Source organism: Terrapene carolina, unplaced genomic scaffold, assembly GCF_002925995.2.
Source record: "Terrapene carolina triunguis isolate 2854851 unplaced genomic scaffold, T_m_triunguis-2.0 Scaffold790, whole genome shotgun sequence".
NCBI classification, from domain to species: Eukaryota; Metazoa; Chordata; order Testudines; family Emydidae; genus Terrapene; species Terrapene triunguis.
This window is the reverse complement of record NW_020665141.1, coordinates 442,942-465,158: the sequence shown is the minus strand read 5'-3', so window position 1 is coordinate 465,158 and position 22,217 is coordinate 442,942. Positions and strand designations below refer to the sequence as shown.

At 38.9% G+C, this 22,217-nt stretch overlaps 1 protein-coding gene across 6 annotated transcripts in view; it reads right to left on the bottom strand.

The window, feature by feature from the left end:
- CABIN1 (calcineurin binding protein 1) overlaps nucleotides 1-22,217 on the bottom strand; it is a 198,530-nt gene that overhangs the window by 112,269 nt on the left and 64,044 nt on the right. For all 6 annotated transcript variants that reach the window (XM_024195516.3, XM_024195520.3, XM_024195519.3 and 3 more), the window contains 2 exons: nucleotides 17,864-18,046; nucleotides 11,918-12,249 (listed from right to left, as the gene is read on the bottom strand). In XM_024195516.3, coding sequence (XP_024051284.2) covers nucleotides 11,918-12,249; nucleotides 17,864-18,046 — 515 coding nt within the window. The remainder of the gene's footprint in view (nucleotides 1-11,917; nucleotides 12,250-17,863; nucleotides 18,047-22,217) is intronic.

Here is a 22,217-nt window from a genome sequence, read left to right as displayed (position 1 = left end):
GAGACCATGTCAGAAAATGAAATGTTCATATTTCAGATGGCAAGAAAGCTCACCATTGCTCTGTCAACTAAAGCCTGGTCTACAGATAGATTTTTTTTTTTAAAACTGAAATAATTATACCGGTACAACCACTAGTGTGGATACATTCATACCAGTATAAAGGTGCCTTAAATGAATGTAGCTTATTCCCCCTTTTTCCTTAGGGGAATAAGCTATATGGCTATACGCAACTTTATACTGGTATAACTGTGCCCACACTAGCTATGTTGTAACACCTTAGCTATACCAGTATAGTTAAAGGAGTACAACTTGTGTGTGTAGATAAGCCATACTTTGGCTTTATAAGTTAAGAAATTAGGGCCTGGTCTGGCAAGCACCCCATTCGCATCCTGATTTACACACAAACATTTAACATGTGAGAATAAGAAATATTCCTGAGAGTAAGATCTTGCAGGATCAGTCTCCTAAGGAAGAAAAAATTATGATTCAATAGAACTCAATGTCTGACATGAACATATGAATATGAAAGCTTTTATCAAGCCTTTATTTGGTCAGAAGAACAGCAGCTGTTGGCCCTGGGCAAAACATGCCACCCAGGAGTACTAACAGAAGGGACAATTATTAATTGTAAAGTTTCACTGACAAGCTAGATCTTTGGTTTACTTCTACTTTTTCTTCAATCATTCCATGATTTCCTTAGCAGTTAAGCACTGGGTTGTTTTTTCCCCAGAGCACTAGAGCTGTAGAGCAAACAAAAGGCAGAGAACAAGGAAGAGAATGCAGTGATAGCTCTTGAGAGGCATGTGACAATGCTATAACCTGCCTGTGGTGTTCTTTCTATGGACCTTGGAGCTGCATATATAAACCATAAATCTGATTAACCCAGCAACTGTATTCTGGTTATACCACCTTAACCTTTTTCCTCTTGATGTATCTTCTGTGGACATTATTGATTTTTTCTAGACTGATTTTTACCTTATTTCTCTGCTGATTTTCCTTTCCATCCTGCGAGTGTTTGTTGAAATATGCACAACTCATGTATAAACCCTATCTAGTTGCAAACTCTTTCAGTCCTTTAGTTATAATAATCATGCAGAAACCCGCCGTGTCTTTTCAGAATTGGAGTCTCACCCCTGGACAGGTTACTGTTTCTAGAATCAAGTGTAACAAAGCATAATGTTGGAAATGTCAATCAGCTGCTGCTAAGGGTCAAAAGCACTTTCAGATAAACTAGAAAGATTGTTAGAAATTAGGGAGAAACAGATATCGGGCATCTTACAGCATCTGACACTGGACAGAATTTGGAGAGCTTACCTTGAGTATGAGACAAATGCACATTACTTTACAAATACCATTAGGCATTTTCTGGCTTTTATGAGGACCAGTACACATATTTATTACCACAGAGACATATGAATAATAAAAGGTTTACTGGTGTTATGACTGGAAAATAAAATGCTTTAACTCACCATGCTCTCTCTCCATAGCACTGTTTTCTGCAATTTACACCATAACCATGCACTGACTTTTATGATATACATCTGTAAAGCCTTTTAAGTTACAGACAGTAGAAAACCAAAGATATAAAAGAAGCTATGCAAAAAAGGCCCTGCTCCTGCTTTTATTGAAAAAAATGGCGAAACACTCATTGATTTCAGCATGGTGAAAGATTGGTCCTAAAGTTGCATTGCTATCAGAAAATTTATAAAAGTGCATCAATTTATTATCATGGACTAGGCTGATTGTCATATTGGAGGTGCATATACACCGCTACCTCGATATAACGCGACCTGATATAACACGAATTCAGATATAACGCGGTAAAGCAGTGCTGGGGGGGGTGTGCGCACTCCGGTGGATCAAAGCAAGTTCGATATAACGCGGTTTCACCTATAACGCGGTAAGATATTTTGGCTCCCGAGGACAGCGTTATAGCGACGTAAAGGTGTATCATAATTACATTTAGAATATGATCAGAGAGAAGGTAACTTTTCTTTTAAAGTCTCTCCCTTGCCCATTTCATCTGAAGGTTTCTATAATATATCATTTACACAGCAATGCTATTATCTGACTACGGTGTCTGATGTTTCAGGAGACACTAATTTTTAAGGTGTTGCGATCGTGTGAATCTTGTCTTAAAATTTACTCTTGTAGAACCTAAAATAATTGATGGCAACATCTCTCACAATACGTGCTTTACAAAACACCTCCTGGCTTTCCAATGAACTGTGAAAGACACATTTATTGCCAGATTCTGCCCTGCATTAAGATTGCTTTGCACTGCTATGGTGGTGCAAAACAATACTAAAGTCAACTTAACTGGTCACTTGAGAATTCCCCCAATTTAGGAGATCCTGGGCTGGCACCGAGCCACCATACTGGCTCCTAGGTCACCTTCTATCTCTCTCCCACATCTCCTGATAGAGGAATCATGGCTAGAAAAAAGGAGCTGGGGATAAGGTTGCTTTATGCCCTGGCAATCGCCAGGCGACAACTGCCTCTGGGGCTACTGGCAGTAGTCTTAAGTGGCTCTGATCTATGCCAGGGACTTCCTAGCACCCACATGCCCCCAAAATCAGGGACTGGGGGCCTCAGAGGGCCCCTTGCATTATTCTCCTCCTTAGCCACACCATATTGAGATCTAGCCCACAATATGGAAATTCCAAAAAGAACAGTTCATTTACTGCTTTTGGTAGTGAAACAGAGAAGCCACGTGAACAATAACTAAACCCAGTTTATTTTGTGTGATGTTTGTGGCCATTCTGTTCTGAATGAAGTCAGCATACAGCACAAGTGATAATTATTACAATCAGCTCTTCACATCTCTCAAGAAGCAGGCACATGAATACTTTTTACGCTGTTCTCACACATCAAATGCAAAAAAACAAAAACAAAAACAAAAAAAAGCTGTGAATGGAGCCAGGAAACAACAAACCTAGTGTTTCCTGTCCACTTCAACTCTGGGCTTTCCCTTTCAGATATATCTGCCTGTTTTTCTATCTATGGTATTTAACAGCACCAGCCACCATAGTAAAGTAGGTGCTTTCAAGTCTGATCTTAAACTCCACTTCTACTTACTCTAAATGCTGGCAACGCCCATCATAGATTTTATTTTCCCTAATAGGTCAGTCTACACCCTCCAAACCCAAACTGCCACTTCTGCAATGTCAGCTCTCTATTGATTTATGCACTGAAACTACACTGGGTTGCAGTCACATCAAAAGACTGGCTTCCTCTTAAGAACAAGACATCAGCATTTGGCTACCTAGCAGAGAATGTAAGAAGACTGCTGTATTATTTTACACTTCAAAAATATTCTGGCAGCGAAAAGACTCTCTCATAAATGGCTGAGTCTGTAAAAGCAGTGAACCAGAATTGCCAGCCTATCAAACAACAGAACAATGGGGCAGCCCATGTTTCAGTGATTAGTGCTTCACATTGCTCCTGGAAAGACACAGAGTTCAAGGCTAAATAAGGCCAAAAAAAGCCAAGTGTTTAATTATTGTACTTTCTGCTTTGCTTGCATGCATCTATTTCAATCCAATCTGTGATGATCTGAAGTGTATGAAAGTGACATGCAATCTCTGGGCATCTCAACGCACACGGCCGTGTGGATTTTTACTTACAGTCAAAAAAACCCTCAATCAAATATTTTTAACAAACAAAAACAGAAAAGCTATCATCACAAGGCTATAACCTTATATATAAAATCCCAGGCCTGAATGACTCTTTAGAGGTGGCTTATAGATACACCTCTACCCCGATATAACGCTGTCCTCGGGAGCCAAAAAATCTTACCGTGTTATAGGTGAAACCGCGTTATATTGAACTTGCTTTGATCCGCCAGAGTGTGCAGCCCCGCCCTCCCGGAGCACTGCTTTACCGCGTTATATCCGAATTCGTGTTATATTGGGTCACGTTATATTGGGGTAGAGGTGTATATTCTTGAAACTAGGATTTACACCAGATAGTTTGACAGATCTGTAACTGCAGTGGCATGCTCTTGTGCTGCTCAAGTCATGTATGATATATGTACACTGAATATATTATTCGTAGGGAAATCCACATATTTTGCAAAGTGATGATGATGATCTAGCGAAAAGCAAAAAAGGTCATCCAGACAAATAATGCAATTTTTCAGTAATCTTCATACAACTGTATGTAATGGGAGTAAAGGGTGTAGCTAAGGATGTTCCACTGTCCTTATCCTTAAATCAGGATAATCAGTAATACCCAGTAAATACACCTGAGTGGGTCTCAACTCACAGGTTTCAAAGACTCTGCTCTGCTTACTTTTTTAATTGATGGAGTCATTAGAAGCGAAGAAGGGATCCAGGACAAAGCAAAAGGGATTTATTCTTACCAGTCTGAAGCACTGGATTTAACTGTGACTCAGAGCAATTATAAAGAACTGTTTCCAGTTCAACAACCACCTCCCACTCCCTCACCACTCCAAGATTCAAAGGCAGGCTAACTGACAGGATACAGTCCCTTGCAGAACTGTTTTCCTGTATTACTAAGATGGACAAGGAGACTACCATAAAGATCATCCTGCTAGAAATCTGAGTCACCTCACAAGTGTATACCTCTTAACGCCAACGTGTCAAAGGCGACCTTTCAACAACTCGGGAAACACAAGAAGCGTGGCTGTGAGTTGCATAAAATGATCCGCTACTTCCTACCCCTCCCAATTATTTTTAAATGTCTGTTTCACTGCCAATGCTTATAATTATGATAATCATGCAAAAATATCACTTTTACTAATTACAAGAACCAGTACTACTCAAACCCAAGCCCTCAACTCCTCATTTCAGCATATGGCCAGCAGAAGAGCTAGAAAGCTCTCACTGAGGACACTGCAGGGTTAGCATCAATCTAGAAGCTCTAACAAAACTTTCAAATGTTGCTCTTCTTGGTAATTGTAGAAAACATATTTTCAAGTTTGAGTTTGTTAAGGAAGCCTGGAGTTGCCCCTCCTCCACTATGAGAGAACATGTGGCCATGGTCATGATTTTAAAGCAGCGTTTGTGCAGGTGCATTCCAATGCTTCCCAGAGCCATACACTGCACTGACCCACAAATGATGTACAGATATGAAAACATTCTTACTGTAGTTAAATTTTTTATTTAAATACCAGGCTTTTAGGAGCGCAAGACAGCCACTTTTCACATTTGAAATTTGCCATAAATTAATATCCAAATAATGCAACAAATTAAGACTAAGGATTATAGCCTATTCCTTTTTATATATTTTTAACTTAAGTGGCATATAAACAAACTAGGGCGGTTGATTAATCGCAGTTAGCTCAAGCAATTAACTCAAAAAATTAATTGCGATTAAAAAAATTAATCGTGATTAATCACAGTTTTAATCACACTGTTAAACAATAGAATACCAATTAAAATTTATTAAATATTTTGGATGTTTTTCTACTCTTTCATATATCTTGTATTCTTTGTTGTAATTGAAATAAATATATTTGAAAACGTAGAAAACATCCAAAAATATTTAAACAGTAATCCATTATTGTTTAACAGTGCGATTAATCGAGATCAATTTTTTTAATCACGCGATTAATCAAGATTAATTTTTTTAATCCCTTGACAGCCCTAAAACAAACTATGTTTCGCTCCTCAAGATATTTTTTGATGTGGAATGGTATCATGTGTATATATGTGGTGGCAGGCAACAGACTGTTGCGTAGTCTGAAGGTTCTTTAGAACTTTTGAATGTACTCAGAATAGAAGGCATATTTAATAGGAAAATTCTAGTTCCCCCAAGTGAACAACAACATTTCACTTTGCATCAAAGCTATGTACTTTACAAGACCTCATCTCCAATGCACCTTGCTATTTTAAAAACATAATCTACCTTTTTTTGGTCTATAAACATTTCCTCCTTATTGGTCATTTGTTTGTGAAGGTTTCCACTAAGTATTTCATGCAGTAGGTTGATGTGTTGTGTGGGGTTGTTTTGGGGGTTTTTTGGAAAGAGAAATTGGGAGAAAACCATGGGAAGCACCAATATAACCTATCTGATGGATTTTATTGGATCCCTAGTACTGTTGACATGGGCTGAGATCTGCCAATATGTCAGGCTTGGAAAGTGCCATTATATTAGGAAAAGTGTTGTTACATTGTGTGACTTAAACCCATAGGCCATACAACAGACATTTTAAAATTAGCTTCCATTGCTAACGGTGATACAAACTCTGAACAGGTAAGAGAACAATTTGCTGTTTGCAAACAGGTGGCAATCCAGTTTGTCATCTTTATGAATGACCTCTGGATAGCTCCATTTTATTTAGCAGCTCTTTTCTTACCAAGGACTAAAGCTGCAGCATAGATGTAAAAGATGCAGGGGGATAGAGTAGAAGTGAAAGATCCTGGAGGGAGACAGTTTGAACTAACATATGATCAAGCAGCAAATATACATGATTATTACTAACGAGGTACTAACAATTTCTCTGAGCTGTACTGTTTGTGTTGGAAAGAGTTTTAAAGAACAGCACTGATCAGAGAAACTGTTAGCAACAACATATTAACACACTTCTGCCAAAACAATTGGGGTACTAATGTAGACCAGTCCATGCAACATCTGCTCCAAAGTGAGGAACGTGGTTATTAGATTTCAAAGTGGAATGGGAATCAACTGTAACCTTGAACTACACAAGTTTACATTGTCAGAATTTGTTCCTATTGTTTGATGTATGTCCTTTATAGACACTTTTTGACTGAATTCCAAGGCAACTAGCTCAAAGTGCCTTTTTGATTCCACAGCTGTGATGTCATCTTGCAGCAGGAATGTAGCAAAGAACAGTCCCTGAAGCTGATAGAAAGCTAGACCCAGAGCAGCTGTAATATTGGTGTATTACTGGATTTGTACTACAAAGTTCCTGAAAACTGTCAAAACTTCCTACTTCCACAAACTAATTTGACTGTTAAGTACAAAGTCAGTGATGATGAACAACTCAGTAGTGGATCACTTTATCAAAGATTCTGGCTTTAAATTACCACTCATGCATTTTGTACCATGTCCTGTGGCCTCCTGATGTAACTACGGCTCATATTACATTCTCCTAATGGCAAACAGGTGTTAAAAATTGTTAAGGGTTCTGTTAAGGATGAGCATTAATAAATTAAAAAACCTAAGGACAGGAAAAAAGCATCTCCTGGGAAAGACATTATAAGAAAGTTATGCCTAAAACTTGCATTAGGAGGAACATTTTATATATACAATTTTTTTATACACTTCCTGACTGCCTATAAGTAGGAGAATATTTTACCCCTGCCTGGACTGACCCCCCCCAACAAAAGAGAACTATTCACTTTCTTTTAGGTAGTATTTTCTAGTCGTATTTGTGAACAAAGCCTTGACTTTTTCCCTGCCCATCTTGTCCTTCCTATTTTATATCCTAGATTTAAGTCATAAAGATCAAATTGTGGCATTGCATTCATTTTTGTGGTAAAAGATGGAAGTCACAAAGAAAGGATTAGGACTTCACTGCAAGGCAGAGAAGCAGCTTTAGTGGGGGAATAAAACTGGCAGTCAAGTTTGTAGTGAAATAATAGCTTTTGAAAATTCACTTTTATAGTCCCCCGCGCCCCCCACCCAGTATGAAAGTCCTGTCTAAAAAAATGTAACAGTTAAACACAGATTAGCTTCGATTTCAACATGAGATGAAAAGACATAACCACCAAGTAGCAGGCAACATTTTGAGGTGGAAAGGTAGAAAGTGGAGTATCTATCCAAACAAAATGTAGAACAGATCCTGAAAAGGACTTGGTAAAAAAGCCTGTGTCTTTACCAACATCCTGCTTCAGAAAAATCAGCTGTACAGAGACATGACAGAAAAGGGTGAAAAGAACCAGTGCATGAGAAACTTGCTGTTCTATGCACTGTGGCAGCTAGACAATTGTCTCTCATGCAAATTTTTGGCAATGGACACAAGTGCTGAACTTCACAACAAGATTTTGTGCATTTTAAAATTACTCTCAGCTCTCTGAAACCCCACCAGAAATCTATTCAAGCCACACTGCAACCCACCTCTACCTAATCTATTTACCAGGCTTTTCATACCACACTTGTCACCATGGTATCTAAGCATGCTTCTCACTCCAGTTGTTACTACATATGCTCAGATATATTTTACTTTTAAAATTTATTTATGGGTAAAACTCCCACAAAGCACATAACAGAGGCACATATATCCTAGCTCTTTGGCACTAGCTAACCCGAGGCAGCAACTGTGTAAAAGAATATGAATCAATGGTCCAAAACAGAAAATTCTGTCCTCTGGAAATTCTGTGGTATAAGCAATCATAATAGTAGAAAGTAATAGAAGTTTTTTGGGAAGTTGAGTGGCAGTTTATTATGCACCAAAAGTAAAAATTATATATAACCCTGTATAGACTGCACAGAAATTAACCTATCTACTAGAAATGAGGAAGGGCTGAACTGGTAAAGACAAGATTTAACCCTATGAGTTCCAGGAAAGACAGGTATTTGACATGATATTTAGACTACTGCGCCATCCTCTTCTATGCGATCTACTGCCCAGCCAATAGCCAAATATAATGAATAACTAAGTGTATATAATTAGTTGGTTTGTGAGAGAAAGAAAGAGGGAAAAAAAGGGAAAAACAAAAAATGTTTTGTGAGGGGTTCCCCAGGCAAGGATATTCTACCCTCTGACAGACTGCTTTGAAGACAGACAGGCTTTCTTACTGGAAGTTGATATAACCACAATTTGTCAGCAACAGTAATAACAGATTGTGAAAATCCATTGCTGCTCTTAATGATTGGATTTTATGAAGAAATTAATGGCTGTCATATACAAACAGTGTGAAAATATTTTCAGAACCGGCTGTGTTTAAAAACTGGTCATTTTTTGCTAGATAATTACTTTATAGCCAGTCTGAATGCTGGACACATTCCACTTGATTAGTAATACATGTTACAGCTCAATTTGGTGTCTCTTGTGCTGTTAATATTTTTGTACTACAGTATGACAGAAATTGAGCTCACATGTAATAAGGTTATGAACACCGTAGGAACTACTATATATTAATCTATGAATATAGATATGTAATAATGACATGAACACTGTATATGACCAGGGCAATGAGGGAAACATTCTATATTGGGTTATAAGACTTTCCTGTGTGAATGCATTGATCTAACTTGTATTGGGATTAGTTGAACATTTATTATATGCCTATAATGCTTGAATTCAATGGGAACTGTACATAAAGGCAATACAATGGCTTCCCAGATGAGAATACATAGGTACACACGAAAAAGACAAGGCAGCCAGCTGTTGGCTTCAAAGTGGAGTAGTATGAAGGAACTGGGCGTCCCAGATCTAGGGAATGGTAAAAGCCTTAGAGAAGAATTAGCTATGCAGACAGGATACTTTATTGTTGTTAAGATGTGTTTCCTCTGAAATGCTTTTGTTCTAAATAAAGACTTAGCTTTAAGGAAGCTGTTTGGTCACTAATCACCATTGTCACTGGGAACAAAACTGCAGGTTTGCACCCAAGTCAGACCTGGTAAGGTGATCACAGTTGAGACACAGGGGACTGCCACCCTGCACCTGGTCTGAGAGTGGGAGAAATGTGTGTTTCCATTTCAAGAAAAAGGTGACAGCTTGAGGCCTAGAGGGCGCATGCTCAAGAAGCCAGGAGTTATTGGAGGTGCAGTTAGCCCGATAACCATGACAAGCAGTATAATTTCCTTTTCCCATTACCTTCCCTCACTGCTATTAGAGTGCATAGTGGAAATTCAATTAATGGAAGCTATGGTGTAGGTGGGGAAGGAACACCACGGGGTAAGGTAGTGCAGTGTGTCATTGCACTAGCCTTTCAAATCAAGAGACTTGGGTTCAAATCCTGATTTTGACCAACCGAGACGTAAGTTTGGTAGTTTCAACTTATTACTCATGGATACTTTACAATTTACTTTAAAAGCTGGCAAGATAGGCAGTTGCTGCTCGAGAAAGGCCCAGGGCTAGAATAGCAGTGGTGTTGCAGGCCAATACTCAGGTGGACTACAGAACTGTGGCGAAGAAACTTTCACAGCACCTGACTGTAGCGCACTTTGCCTCCCTCTAGGCTAGCAGTATCAATCTATAATTTTCATGAGCACCAAATTCTTAACAAAAAGATGCTACAGCATGCAAGAGTTACTCAAAACATCCATAGTTGCAAAGATCAATGCTCAACGCATTTTGTATGCTGCTTGATTATGTGGGAGACAGATAGTGCTCTGCAGAAACATGGTTACTTGTTTTGGATGCAAAATAAACATGCTAAATCTAAAATAAAGAAAGTTTACCGTTCAAAACAGAGAGAAAGAGAATTCATGACAGTTAAAGTCCTTTGATAGTAATTCTACCATGAAGAACACATGAAGCTTCATGCTGGAGGAGGAAACTTCTGGGGCTGTCAGGCCAAATGTGCACTAATTCCAACACAGTGACCAAGACATTTTCTGCCCTGTTTAAACCAAGACCACGGGCCTGTGCACCACAGTCTGCTCTGGAATTGCAATCAGATCCTTGAGTGACTTTCACTCAGTGATTTCTAACAGCCAGTAATTGGTCTACTCAGGGGGAAGTAATGACAGATTACAGGACCAGGAGACTTAGAAACGCAATACCCCAGCACAGCAATTTGGGTTTAGTGGGGAAAAGAAATTTCCCTCAAGCCCTAATTCTTATTTTGACCTTCACTTAGTGATAACTAGAATCCTGCATCCATATTGCCATTGTCTGACTACACTACCCGTCCAGTGAATGTCATTAGAAAAAGCATGCATTCCTATGAGATGGGAGGAATGTGTTCGGGTTACAAAATCTTGAACTTTTTCAGCTGTGTGACGGGAGGCAGAGGTAACATTTCTGTCTTCATATTGAGTTTATATAAACTTCCCCTTTCCAAATAGTTCCATGACAATACTTCAGTAAGGAGGAACTGTGCTCCTCTCAGAGCTCTGTTAAAACTATTCTTGACTGACCAGAAAATATCACTGTTGAGGAAGCACAAGACTTCCCTATCCCCAAATGAGAACCCAACCTCTGCAGTACTCCCAAGATAAGGCAGCACAAGAGTCAGAGACCAAACCTGGTATCCAAACCTGGTCTTCTATCTGACAGTGATCTTACATCTGGCCCCGGAGATGCCACAAGCCAGAAACTGAGGGAGATAGGAAGAGAACTAATTCTCACCATACTCAAGTGACCTTCTGGAATACAGCTCCTCTTGTTTTAATATATTAAGGATGTGTAATCTTCTAGTATCAATAAGTATCTATTAATAAATGTACTGCTTTTATTTTTCAAAAAGCTGCATATACACAAAGTCCTAAAATTTAAAAAGTGTGCACACAAAGCATACCTTTTTGCATTCAGATCTCTCAGCATGTGTATGTGCATCAATTGGTTTGCGCATACCATACATATGCATGCAAACGTAGTTGTCCAATTCTGCACATGTACTTTTTAAAATTTAGGTCCAATTTACTAATCTTCCCTATGCCCTGGATGTGGGTAAGCATTATTATCCTCATTTTACAGATGAGGAATCTGAGGTGCCACAAAGGCTAAGTGAATTGATCAAGCTCACACAGCATGTCCACGTCAACATTGAGGAGTTCCTAACCATTTGTTCAGTCCATTTATTTAGTTATAGGTAAGATGTAATTCTTTTTATATTTATAACAAATAAATAGCTTTAAACACAGCTGGCCAGTCATTCTGCCAGTGCTATGTCTTACCTACTTGCGTCTGATGAAGTGGGCATTCACCCACGAAAGCTTATGCTCCAATACCTCTGTTAGTCTTAAAGGTGCCACAGGACCCTCTGTTGCTTTTTACAGATTCAGACTAACACGGCTACCCCTTTGATACATGTCTTACCTTGTGTGTTTTGCTGTACGTGTACAGAAAGGCCAGCCTGTAGAGGCTCTTATAGTGCTGGGGGAAACGGCTCAGACACAAACGGAAGGAGGTGATGCACTGTTCTGTCAGGAATTTGCGTTGCTCTTCAAGATCTGCTGGAAGACACTGGGGAAATTCAGATGCATCTCCACAAGATTCAGCTTTCTTCTTACAGTCCCACTGTGAAGGTGGGGGAACTGTAGCCTTGATAGGGATGCCAGATGATGCTTGGGCATCTAAAAGAACTTTCTGGACACTATGCTCAGCTGCATGATAAGATTCAGAGTTCTCCAAGGGTTCTTCTGATTTTCCTACAAATGAACAAAGGTTCAGCATTTGTGTTTTAGAACCGATGTGTACTGAAAAAACTTAAAACCTTTTCTCCATTAAACTACATTCAGAATAATTCCAGAACTTCCCAATATACGTATGACTGTTCTTGATGTTCAATGAATAAGACTCCTTCAAACTCCTAGAGAAACATATATATATATATTATATATATATATAATCATTTATCAAGAGGAAGGCAATTTTAGAGTCATGGGTTTTAGGGGCGGAAGGGACTATTATGATCACCTAATCTGACTTCCTGAATAACATAGGCCATAGAATTCCACCCAGTAATTTCTCGATTGAGTCCAATAATTTGTGGTTCAACCAGCCCATCTCTTTTAGAAGATAAATCTTCATTTATCAGGTAATGCTGAATCTACAATATCCCTTGTCACCTGTTGCAAAGGTTAATTACCTTCACTGTTAAAAATTTGCAACCTATTGCCAATTAAAAAATTTTCAGCTTCAGCTTTCAACCACTGAACCTTGTTACAACTGTCTACTAGAATAACGAGCCCTCTTATATCAGATATTATCACTCAATGTAGCTCTTTATAGTCCATGATCAAATCACCTCTTAACCTTCTCTCTGATAAACTAAATAAACTGAGTTTAAGTCTCTCTTTCAGGTGTGTTTTCCACACCACGAATCATTCCTGAAGCTCTTGTCTGAACCCTCTACAATTTTTCAACAGCCTTTTGAATGTGTTAACACTAGAAATTGACACAATATTCCAGCAGGATGTACTATGTTTTTCAGAAGCTTCTGAAGGCTGGGGAAAATATTTATATTTAATTTTTTAAAGCATTAAATATTTTACAATCACCACCTTCTGGCCTAGAATTGTTAGCACACTTGATGCATCTGAGCCCTCCCAAGTTTGAGGAAGACCTTTTTAAATTTTTAACTTAAAAAGTGTTATAGATTTTTCAAGCTAGAGCATATTCAATGTTTCAATACACAATGTTTCAGTACAGACGCTCCCTGGGTTACGCAAACCCGACTTACGCAAATCCGCACTTACGGAAAAAGTTCCGTAAGCTAGAAAGTTTTCTTTTTGTTTTTTGCGTAATGGTCGGGTATATATTCCCGACTTACGCAAAATTAGAGTTACGCAAGGCGTTCCGGAACGGAACGCTTGCGTAAGTTGGGGAGTGCCGTAATACCAGAATGTTTTAATTCTCAACTCAAAAAGTTTCAGTCATTCCAATGCCTTAATCATCCCAGTAGCAGAGGAAAAAAGCTGTCAAAATTGACATACACAAGCCCCTTTTACATACCTAGCTGTTTTATTTTGCATTTATCCTCATAGCATCTGGGTGACTTAAAATTTGTTTTAATTATTTTTTAAAGTATCTTGTATATCAAAAATTTATGTCCAGTCTCTCAAAATAGGCTTTTTAAAATTAATTGTAGGAAAGCTAATTCAAATATTTTTGAATTATTTTTGAATTGTGGGTTTTTGTTTTGTTTTGTGTGGTTTTTTTGTTTTTTTTTAAGCAGTTGGTGTAGTTAGAAGTGGAAGTATAAAACACACACCCCACCTCTTATACTGGGTCATATTACAAAATGATGTTATCAAATCTTATATTGATTTACATTTATGTTGCATATATCTTAATTGCATACTCTTAATTTTCAGACAGAGGGCTAAATGACATAGCTCTCAGCCTCTTCTCAGCCTAAAACATTTCAATCTTTGCCATAGAGTGAATACAAAATATATACATTATATCATCTAAATGTATTACACTGTCTTGTAATGCTATATTTGTAGCTGGCTTAGAAAGGTACTTTTCCAGAGACATTTGTTAGAGTGAACGCAAATAATGCAATACTGAATTTAACATAGGCCTCCAAACAGCCATCTGATTGCAATGACTTTTAAATCACTATTGCCTAGAAAATTGTTATTGTAGTGACCAACCCCTCCCAAATACTATTTATATAAGGCTCTGTCTATACTAGGTATTTTGCACTGATGTAGCTATACTGGGACCTACAGTATAGATACACTTTAGTGGTATAAGATGAGGATTACCCTGGTGAATCTTATTCTACAAGGTTACTGGAATTAGTGACATACTAGTTCAAGTAGTTATGCACATTTGGGGGTTTGCACCTGCGTGGCTGTATTGGTATAGTCACTCTGGTGCAAGTTTCCCTAGTTTAGACAAACCTTAAGAAAAAGCATAATTCAAAAGAGAAAACAAGTTATCAGTCAAAATGTCAATGATACATACAATGTTGAAATAAATGTTTACTGTACATTTCTCTCCAATGAGAATAAGGGAATGGTTCAGGACCAGCTATGGATTTCCTGGACCCATAAAATTGACAAAAGGTATGATATTATGGAAGGAGAGACTAAACAATGTGATAGGAAAGTTTTATGAGCCTAAGTTTGGATGGCAGCATTACTCACAAAGTTGAACAAATTACATGCCAATAATATTTATGCTACACCCTCACATGTTACAGAAAAAAAGTGTTAACTTTTAGAAAGTTTTAAACAAATGTATTGGTTTTGTTTTTCATATCCCTCTACTTGTAAAGCCCAGCTCCCTCAGCACCAAGTTCAATTATACAGGCTTCAGATGGAGAGAGAAAAAAATCTAACTAATAGAATTTGGAAGGTCTAAAATTATTTAAAATCACTTTTCCATATATAACATCTGATATCAAATGATCTATTGGAGCTACAAATAACTGCTGTATTCCACTGGAAAAGGATGGCAGAGGGTGATTTCAAGTTCTCCAGTGTGATTAAGCATTCAATTCCAGTATTTATCATTTGCAAGATATTGAATAATAATCTATCACTAGTCCAGGATTAAGTATGGACAAAAGAGAGAAACATTTTTGTTTGAGATTGTTTTACAACAGCAGCTCCTTGAACTGCTAAGGACTTTGAAATATTACAAGCCAGAGTACAGGTGAGGCAGTCAAAAGAGCATGATAAAAATTTATTTTCCACATGATTCTGCAGGTTATGAGAGGGTTCTACCACTTATGTCAGTGGTATCACTACCACATGGGTGATATAAATATAAAATTTATATATACACATTTTTTAAAAAACACACAAACATACACACCCCACTGACATCCAACAAAAATTCAAAAGCATAGTTCAACATCTTTCCAGTACTGCATGCTGAACAAACATTTTAATGTAATCACTAGGGCTGTTGATTACGCAGTTAACTCACGATTAACTCAAAAAAATTAATCGCGATTAATCCCAATTTTAATTGCACTGTTAAACAATAGCATACCAATTGAAATGCATTTAATATTTTGGATGTTTTTTTACATTTTCATATATATTGTATTCTGTGTTGTAACTGAAATCAAAGTGTATATTATTTTTTATTACAAACATTTGCACTGTACAAATGATCAACATAAGAAATAGTATTTTTCAATTCACCTCATACAAGTACTGTACTGCAATCTCTATCATGAAAGTGCAACTTACAAATGTAGATTTTTTTTTGTTACGTAACTGCAATCAAAAACAAAACAATGTAAAACTTCAGAGCCTTCAAGTCCACTCAGTCCTACTTCTTGTTCAGCCAGTCGCTAAGACAAACAAGTTTGTTTACATTTACGGGAGATAATGCTGCCCTTTTCTTATTTACAGTGTCACCAGAAAGTAAGAACAGGCATTTGCATGGCACTTTTGTAGCCAGCATCGCAAGGTATTTACATGCCAGATATACTAAACATTTGTATGCCCCTTCATGCTTCGGCCACCATTCCATACTCCTGAGGGCATTCTGTGCCAAAAAATTAAAAATTCTGTGCACAATATTTTAAAATTCTGCAAGTTTTATTTGTCAATAAATAAATGCAGAGGCTCCAGCATGACAATAGGGAGCACAGGCCACTGCCTGGGCGAAGGTGGGAGATCACCCTGCAGCCTCCCCACCCCTGGGACACCGACTAAGTGGTGAGGCTGCACCTGACCCTGACACAACACAAGGCCTGGGCCTGCCCAAGGAACATCCTGGGGCCCTGCCCCTCTGCGCCAGGTGCACCAAGTGTGGGCAGGCAGGCTCAACCAGGCAGGATCCAAGTGTGAAGGGGCTCAGTGTGGGGGATCCAGGTGTGGGATGAGAGGGTTTTGTGTGGGACAATCTGGGTGCAGGCAGATTGTGGGGGGGATCTGGATGCACAGAGGCTCGTTGGGGGGGGGGGGGGGGGTGCAGGTCGGGGGGGGGGGGGGCTCCAGATGGGGTGGGGTTCGGGTATGGAGTGCTAGGAGGGTTCTGGGTGTACGGGGTGAGGCTTGGCAGGAGTGTCTGGGTATGGAAGGTCAGGCTGCTCTGGGTGGCCTGAAACAATGTACCTGCGCTGCTAGGGAGTGGTGTGTGACTGCTCTTGCAGCTTCCCTGTCAGAAAGTCATTTTTCTGTGGGGAAGCCAAGAAATCTGTGGGGGACATGAATTCTACCCCCAGGAGTAATTCCAGAGGACACGCTTCCATGCCGATGACGCTCATTAAAAAAATAATGCGTTAATTAAATTTGTGACTGAACTCCTTGGGGGAGAATTGTATGTCCTCTGCTCTGTTTTATCCACATTCTGACATATATTTCATGTTATAGCAGTCTCGGATGATGACCCAGCACATGTTGTTCATTTTAAGAAAAACTTTCACTGCAGATTTGACAAAATGCAAAGAAGGTACTAATGTGAGATTTCTAAAGATAGCTACAGCACTCAACCCAAGGTTTAAGAATCTGAAGTGCCTTCCAAAATCTGAGAGGGACGAGGTGTGGAGCCTGCTTTCAGAAGTTTTAAAAGAGCAACACTCAGATGCAGAAACTACAGAACCCAAACCACCAAAAAAGAAAATCAACCTTCTGCTGGTGGCATCTGACTCAGATAATGAAAAGGAACATGTGTTGGTCCACACTGCTTTGGATTGTTATCGAGCAGAACCCATCATCAGTATGGACGCATGTCCCTTGGAATGGTGGTTGAAGCATGAAGGGACATATGAATCTTTATCGCATCTGGCACGTAAAGATCTTGTGACCCTGGCTACAACAGTGCCATGAGAATGCCTGTTCTCACTTTCAGGTGACATTGTAAGCAAGAAGAGGGCAGCATTATCTCCTGCAAATGTAAACAAGCTTGTTTGTCTGAGCAATTGGCTGAACAAGTAGTAGGACAGAGGACTTGCAGGCTCTAAAATTTTACATTGTTTATTTTTGAATGCAGGTTTTTTGTACGTAATTCTGCATTTGTAAGTTCAACTTTCATGATAAAGAGATTGCACTATAGTACTTGTATTAGGTGAACTGAAAAATACTATTTTGTTTTTTTACAGTGCAAATACTTGTAATCAAAAATAAATATAGTGTGCACTGTACACTTTGTATTCTGTGTTGTAATTGAAATCAATATATTTGAAAATGTAAAAACATCCAAAAATATTTAAATAAATGGTATTCTATTATTGTTTAACAGTGAGATTAATCGCGATTATTTTTTTTAATCGTGATTAATTTTTTTAATCACTTGACAGCCCTAGTCATCACACAAGCTGCTGTGAGTTACATAATAAAATGATTGTACCTCTTTCCTCTTCAGATCCTAGGGTTTCTTTGCAGGATGCCATCACATCTGAACAGGATGTGGAAATCCTCTTCTCTGAGTAAGGCTTCCTCGAACTGTCTTGAGAACTGGCAGGTTCATTGAAGATGTCCTGTGTGGAGCTGGAATCAGAGAGCACCACTGCTGTGCTGTCCTGACTCCTTTCTGCAAAAAAGGAAAACGAGGTAAAGAACGAATGCGCTGCTTCATCCACACCACAGGAGATATTAGGACCAAACAGTCCTCTATCTTAAACCATGAGTTAGTGCTTTCTCCTCAATCTAAGTAGCATAATGACTGCAACCATTCTGTAAAGTTTTCTCTATTGTAACGCATGGACCTATACCAACCAATGTGCCTACTGTCTAAAAGGTAAATTTTTTTTTTTGTAATCTGTCTTCTACAATTTATTGCCATGTTCATCTCCTCACCTGTTTGTTCCAAGAACTGAAAATTTAACTGTTTTATTTCATAAGCAGTTGCTAAATATTCATGTAGATTTCATTTTTTGTATGACTTCCTGGGATATCTAATCAGGTTAGAAACCTCGTACAAGGGAGTTGATGCACAACCCTGATAAGCAGTCACCTTTAGGACAGAATGTAGCCAACATTTTACATTCATAACATTCAGCAGTTTTACTGTGCCATTTGTAGCATCTCAAAAGGCAGGTGGGATAACTTTGGTACACTAGTTAAAAATCTGAGTCCACTAGAAATCATTTGCTAGGGGAAGACCACAAACATCAAGATTTCTAAGATTTTTTAAAAGCAGTTCTTGCAAAGGATAGAGGATTGATGTAATTAGAGATGCAAAAGACCTAACAGAATGATCATTGACATCATCAACCTGACAAGAGTTTGATACAGTCCACTGAATGGTCATCTGCTTAGCATCTTGCTAAGATTGGGTTTAAGATAGATATCGAGATTCTTGAACTTCAGGCTAGCAGCAGTGCTTAATTTGTAATGAAAGAGGTGCTGGGGCTCAAGCAATTTTTTTACTTTCATAACTGATGTGGCAAGCCCAGAGGTGCCAGGGCTATAAACTGCCAAGCCCAGAGGTGCCAGGGCTATAAACTGCCAAGCCCAGAGGTGCCAGGGCTATAAACTGCCAAGCCCTGACACAAATTAAGCAATGGCTAGCAGATAGAAGGGCGAGGGAAGTGATTCAGTCTTGGTGGGTACAGCTGATTAGAGTAACGTATCACATCTGTTGACTGCATTACAGTTTAGAGGGGGTTATTAGCCCTTTCAGCCATAGTTGTTTCAGCACATGAAACAGTTGTACAAGGCTGTGATTATAGTGGGATAAAAACTGCACCCTAGAATAAAGAAAAGTGAAAACTTCTCAGATACCTCTGAGGCCAATCTAATATATTCTTAGTCACTATGTCAGGGTTTGTCAGAGACAACCTAGAATATCTTCATGATTGGAACTGGAACAGCCCATCCACATGCAGCCTCTAAAACTCCAACACAACTACAGAAAAAGATGCACACTTTCTTCCTCACATGGGAAAAACACATTTTTCTACAATTTTCCACCAGCAAAATCCAATGTCTGATGTGAAATCCTAGCAGACAGAGCTCTCTCTATATCTAAAGCCCACGGATGAATTTAGTCCCTTTACCAGACACAGGATTGGTTCAACCGATAAAAAAGTTTTATACAATTAACTGCATGCAGAAAGGCTGACAACTCTCTGACACTGAAGACCAATGCAGTCCCTCTGCATTCTTATTCAAGATATGATCAAGAATAAAATGAAAAAAATGCTCAGCAACAGAGAGCTTCAACAGAGAGGAGCTGGCAGTATAAATAAATCCCTCCCTTTCTATACATTTACACAGTGCAGATAGAGAGCTGAGATGCCTCTGCTGGATGTGTCTTAACCAGATAAACCCCCTCCCCAGACCTCAACTTATAATACAGGTATTACTTGTTCTGATTCCAAAAAGATTAAAATACAATTTGATGAAACCTATGGGTTTTTCATTTGGCACATGAAGAAACCCTGCCTATCCAGTGAACAGGTCTTATCAAACTGCACCTGGAAAAAGGAATTGGGGGAGGGGGTTCCTGGCTTCCTAATAGGAAGTTTTACAGTTTGTTAGTGATGACAGACTTCATATAGAAATGATATAATTACAAAAGAATTATAGGGAGAGGAAAGATTCTGAATGGAGGTCAGTCAAGCTTTCATGACTCATTTGTGGAGCTTTAAGAATGTTCTTTGATATACGTGGATATAGCCGAACGCCTTGTGGGTATCAGGAAAAAAATTATGTTTTACACTTCCAAGGTTTGGAAATTGATTGCAAAGTTTTGGAGGATAAAATAAAAGATATTTTCTCTTGTCCACAGAGGTTCTTAGCAGTTTTGTAACATCCTGAAAGACTGGTTGAATGACAGCACCAACAACAAAAGCCCTGATACAGACAACCAACACACTCCACATTTACAGCAATTCATCTGACAGATTTTTTTTTAAATGGGAGAAACTCAGGCATCTGCTTCAGAAGTAGGTTAGAGGTTGAGTTAGAAGCTTGCAGATGCAAAAATACAGCAGTTGCAAGACTATAAATGTTTCATTATCCCATAAGCACTGAAGTTAGTTTTGATGTACAGCCTGTGACAGATGAAAAGTCGAAATGTTGGAATAGGAATCAAGAATGGCTGGTATACAGTGAGTTTGAGAGAGCTACATCAATTACTAGGAAATTATACTAACCTCTCTCAGCATAAAAAATGACGCTCAGAGGTTCTGAGCTAGCATGTTATATTTCAAATATCTGAATATCAATGAGGTTTTTCATCCCAAGGGAGCAAATGTGAAGACTTCCTTTTCAAATCCTAACTAGCAATCTCAGCTTGAAGTTTCTACTAAAAAGAAGTGTATATATGTAGGTATGCATGGGTGTATGTGCCGCTCTCGCTTTCGGCTATTCCTACACTAGCCAGACAGATACCCAATATTTCAACCACATCATCATCTAACCCTGCTCCAAGCACACAACATAGTGGTAAAAACGCAAGCATCCATCAATGTCTTGTCTGCACAATGACTCCCAGCATTGCTTTTGTTGATGGAGCTGAGATGGTGGGCTGCAACAATAGAAATTTTTTCGAAAGGAAAGCAAGTGTAACCCAAGTTGGGGGTGGCGGGTGGGAGGATGTTTTGTGCTGTTGCATCTAAGACATTTTTAATGATTTCTTCTGAGTCAACTTCCACATTTTCAGTGTACATTTCCCAGAAATGTTTAGAAAGATTGTCAATTGATTTTTTTAAATATTAAAATAAATCAGGACTGCTAAGTAGAAGACATGGGTAAATGTAGTGTCTTCATTTCTTTTTCATGGGCTCCAAAGCAACCACAGAAGAGAGGGTTATAGGAACACTTTCTTAAGTTGCTAAGTGTAATTACGGTGTATAGGGCATTTAAGCATGACTATGCTTCCTTCTTTCACCTGCTCTGACCATTGATATATTACACGGTGGTGTGTATTACTTTGGAGTACACACCAAGGTGACACTAGGATAAGATAAGGTGTGGTCTGAGTAGAGATGAAAATATTTTACATATTCAATGCACTCCACCCCCAGCTGCTATTGAAATTCAGCATAGAAACTGTAAAATGAGAGTCTGAGATTATTAGGTTGTTGCCAGGATTCAACTAAATAGTAATTCAGAGGATAGGAAGTGCTAATATCCACACATTACAGATATTCTCTGCTCAAAATACCTTAAAACATATACGTTAGTGCATCAAGATTCAGACTCCGTCTAAAGAAGTTCCTAAACGGGACACACTTTGAACCTGCACTGCAAACAACAATGGGAACAAGAGCTAGGGGTTCCAAAATTAGGCCTCTCCAAAGACACTACATTAGTTACGTATGAAAGGATTCCAGACTTAGAGTTCTTCACAGGGTCAGTGTGTTATGAGTCGGGATGTAAGTGGACTATCTCAGCAGTAGTTAGAATCTGTAGGACCGTGCTATGGAATCAGGCATAGATTAACTGATAGGAGAAACCATCAAACTAGACAACTCAGCACTGACTGTATGGATCATTTTGGGGAGTGGGGTGTCTTCCAGGAACCCCCAATTTTCCCACTTCTTTTTACTTCTCCACCTACCCTCAAATGCCTCCTATTGCTGTAACTGTCCCACTGTCAAGAAGAGCTGTTCATGGCTCTCTTTGGAGCCTATCAATGTCATTCCTCTAATCAAGCAGAGTGGACTGCTAAAGAGCACCACCAGGCACTCTCTCCCCCAGAAAAGATGAGTGAATCACCTTCTCAGTTCTCCCATGCCAGTAACAATTTCAGG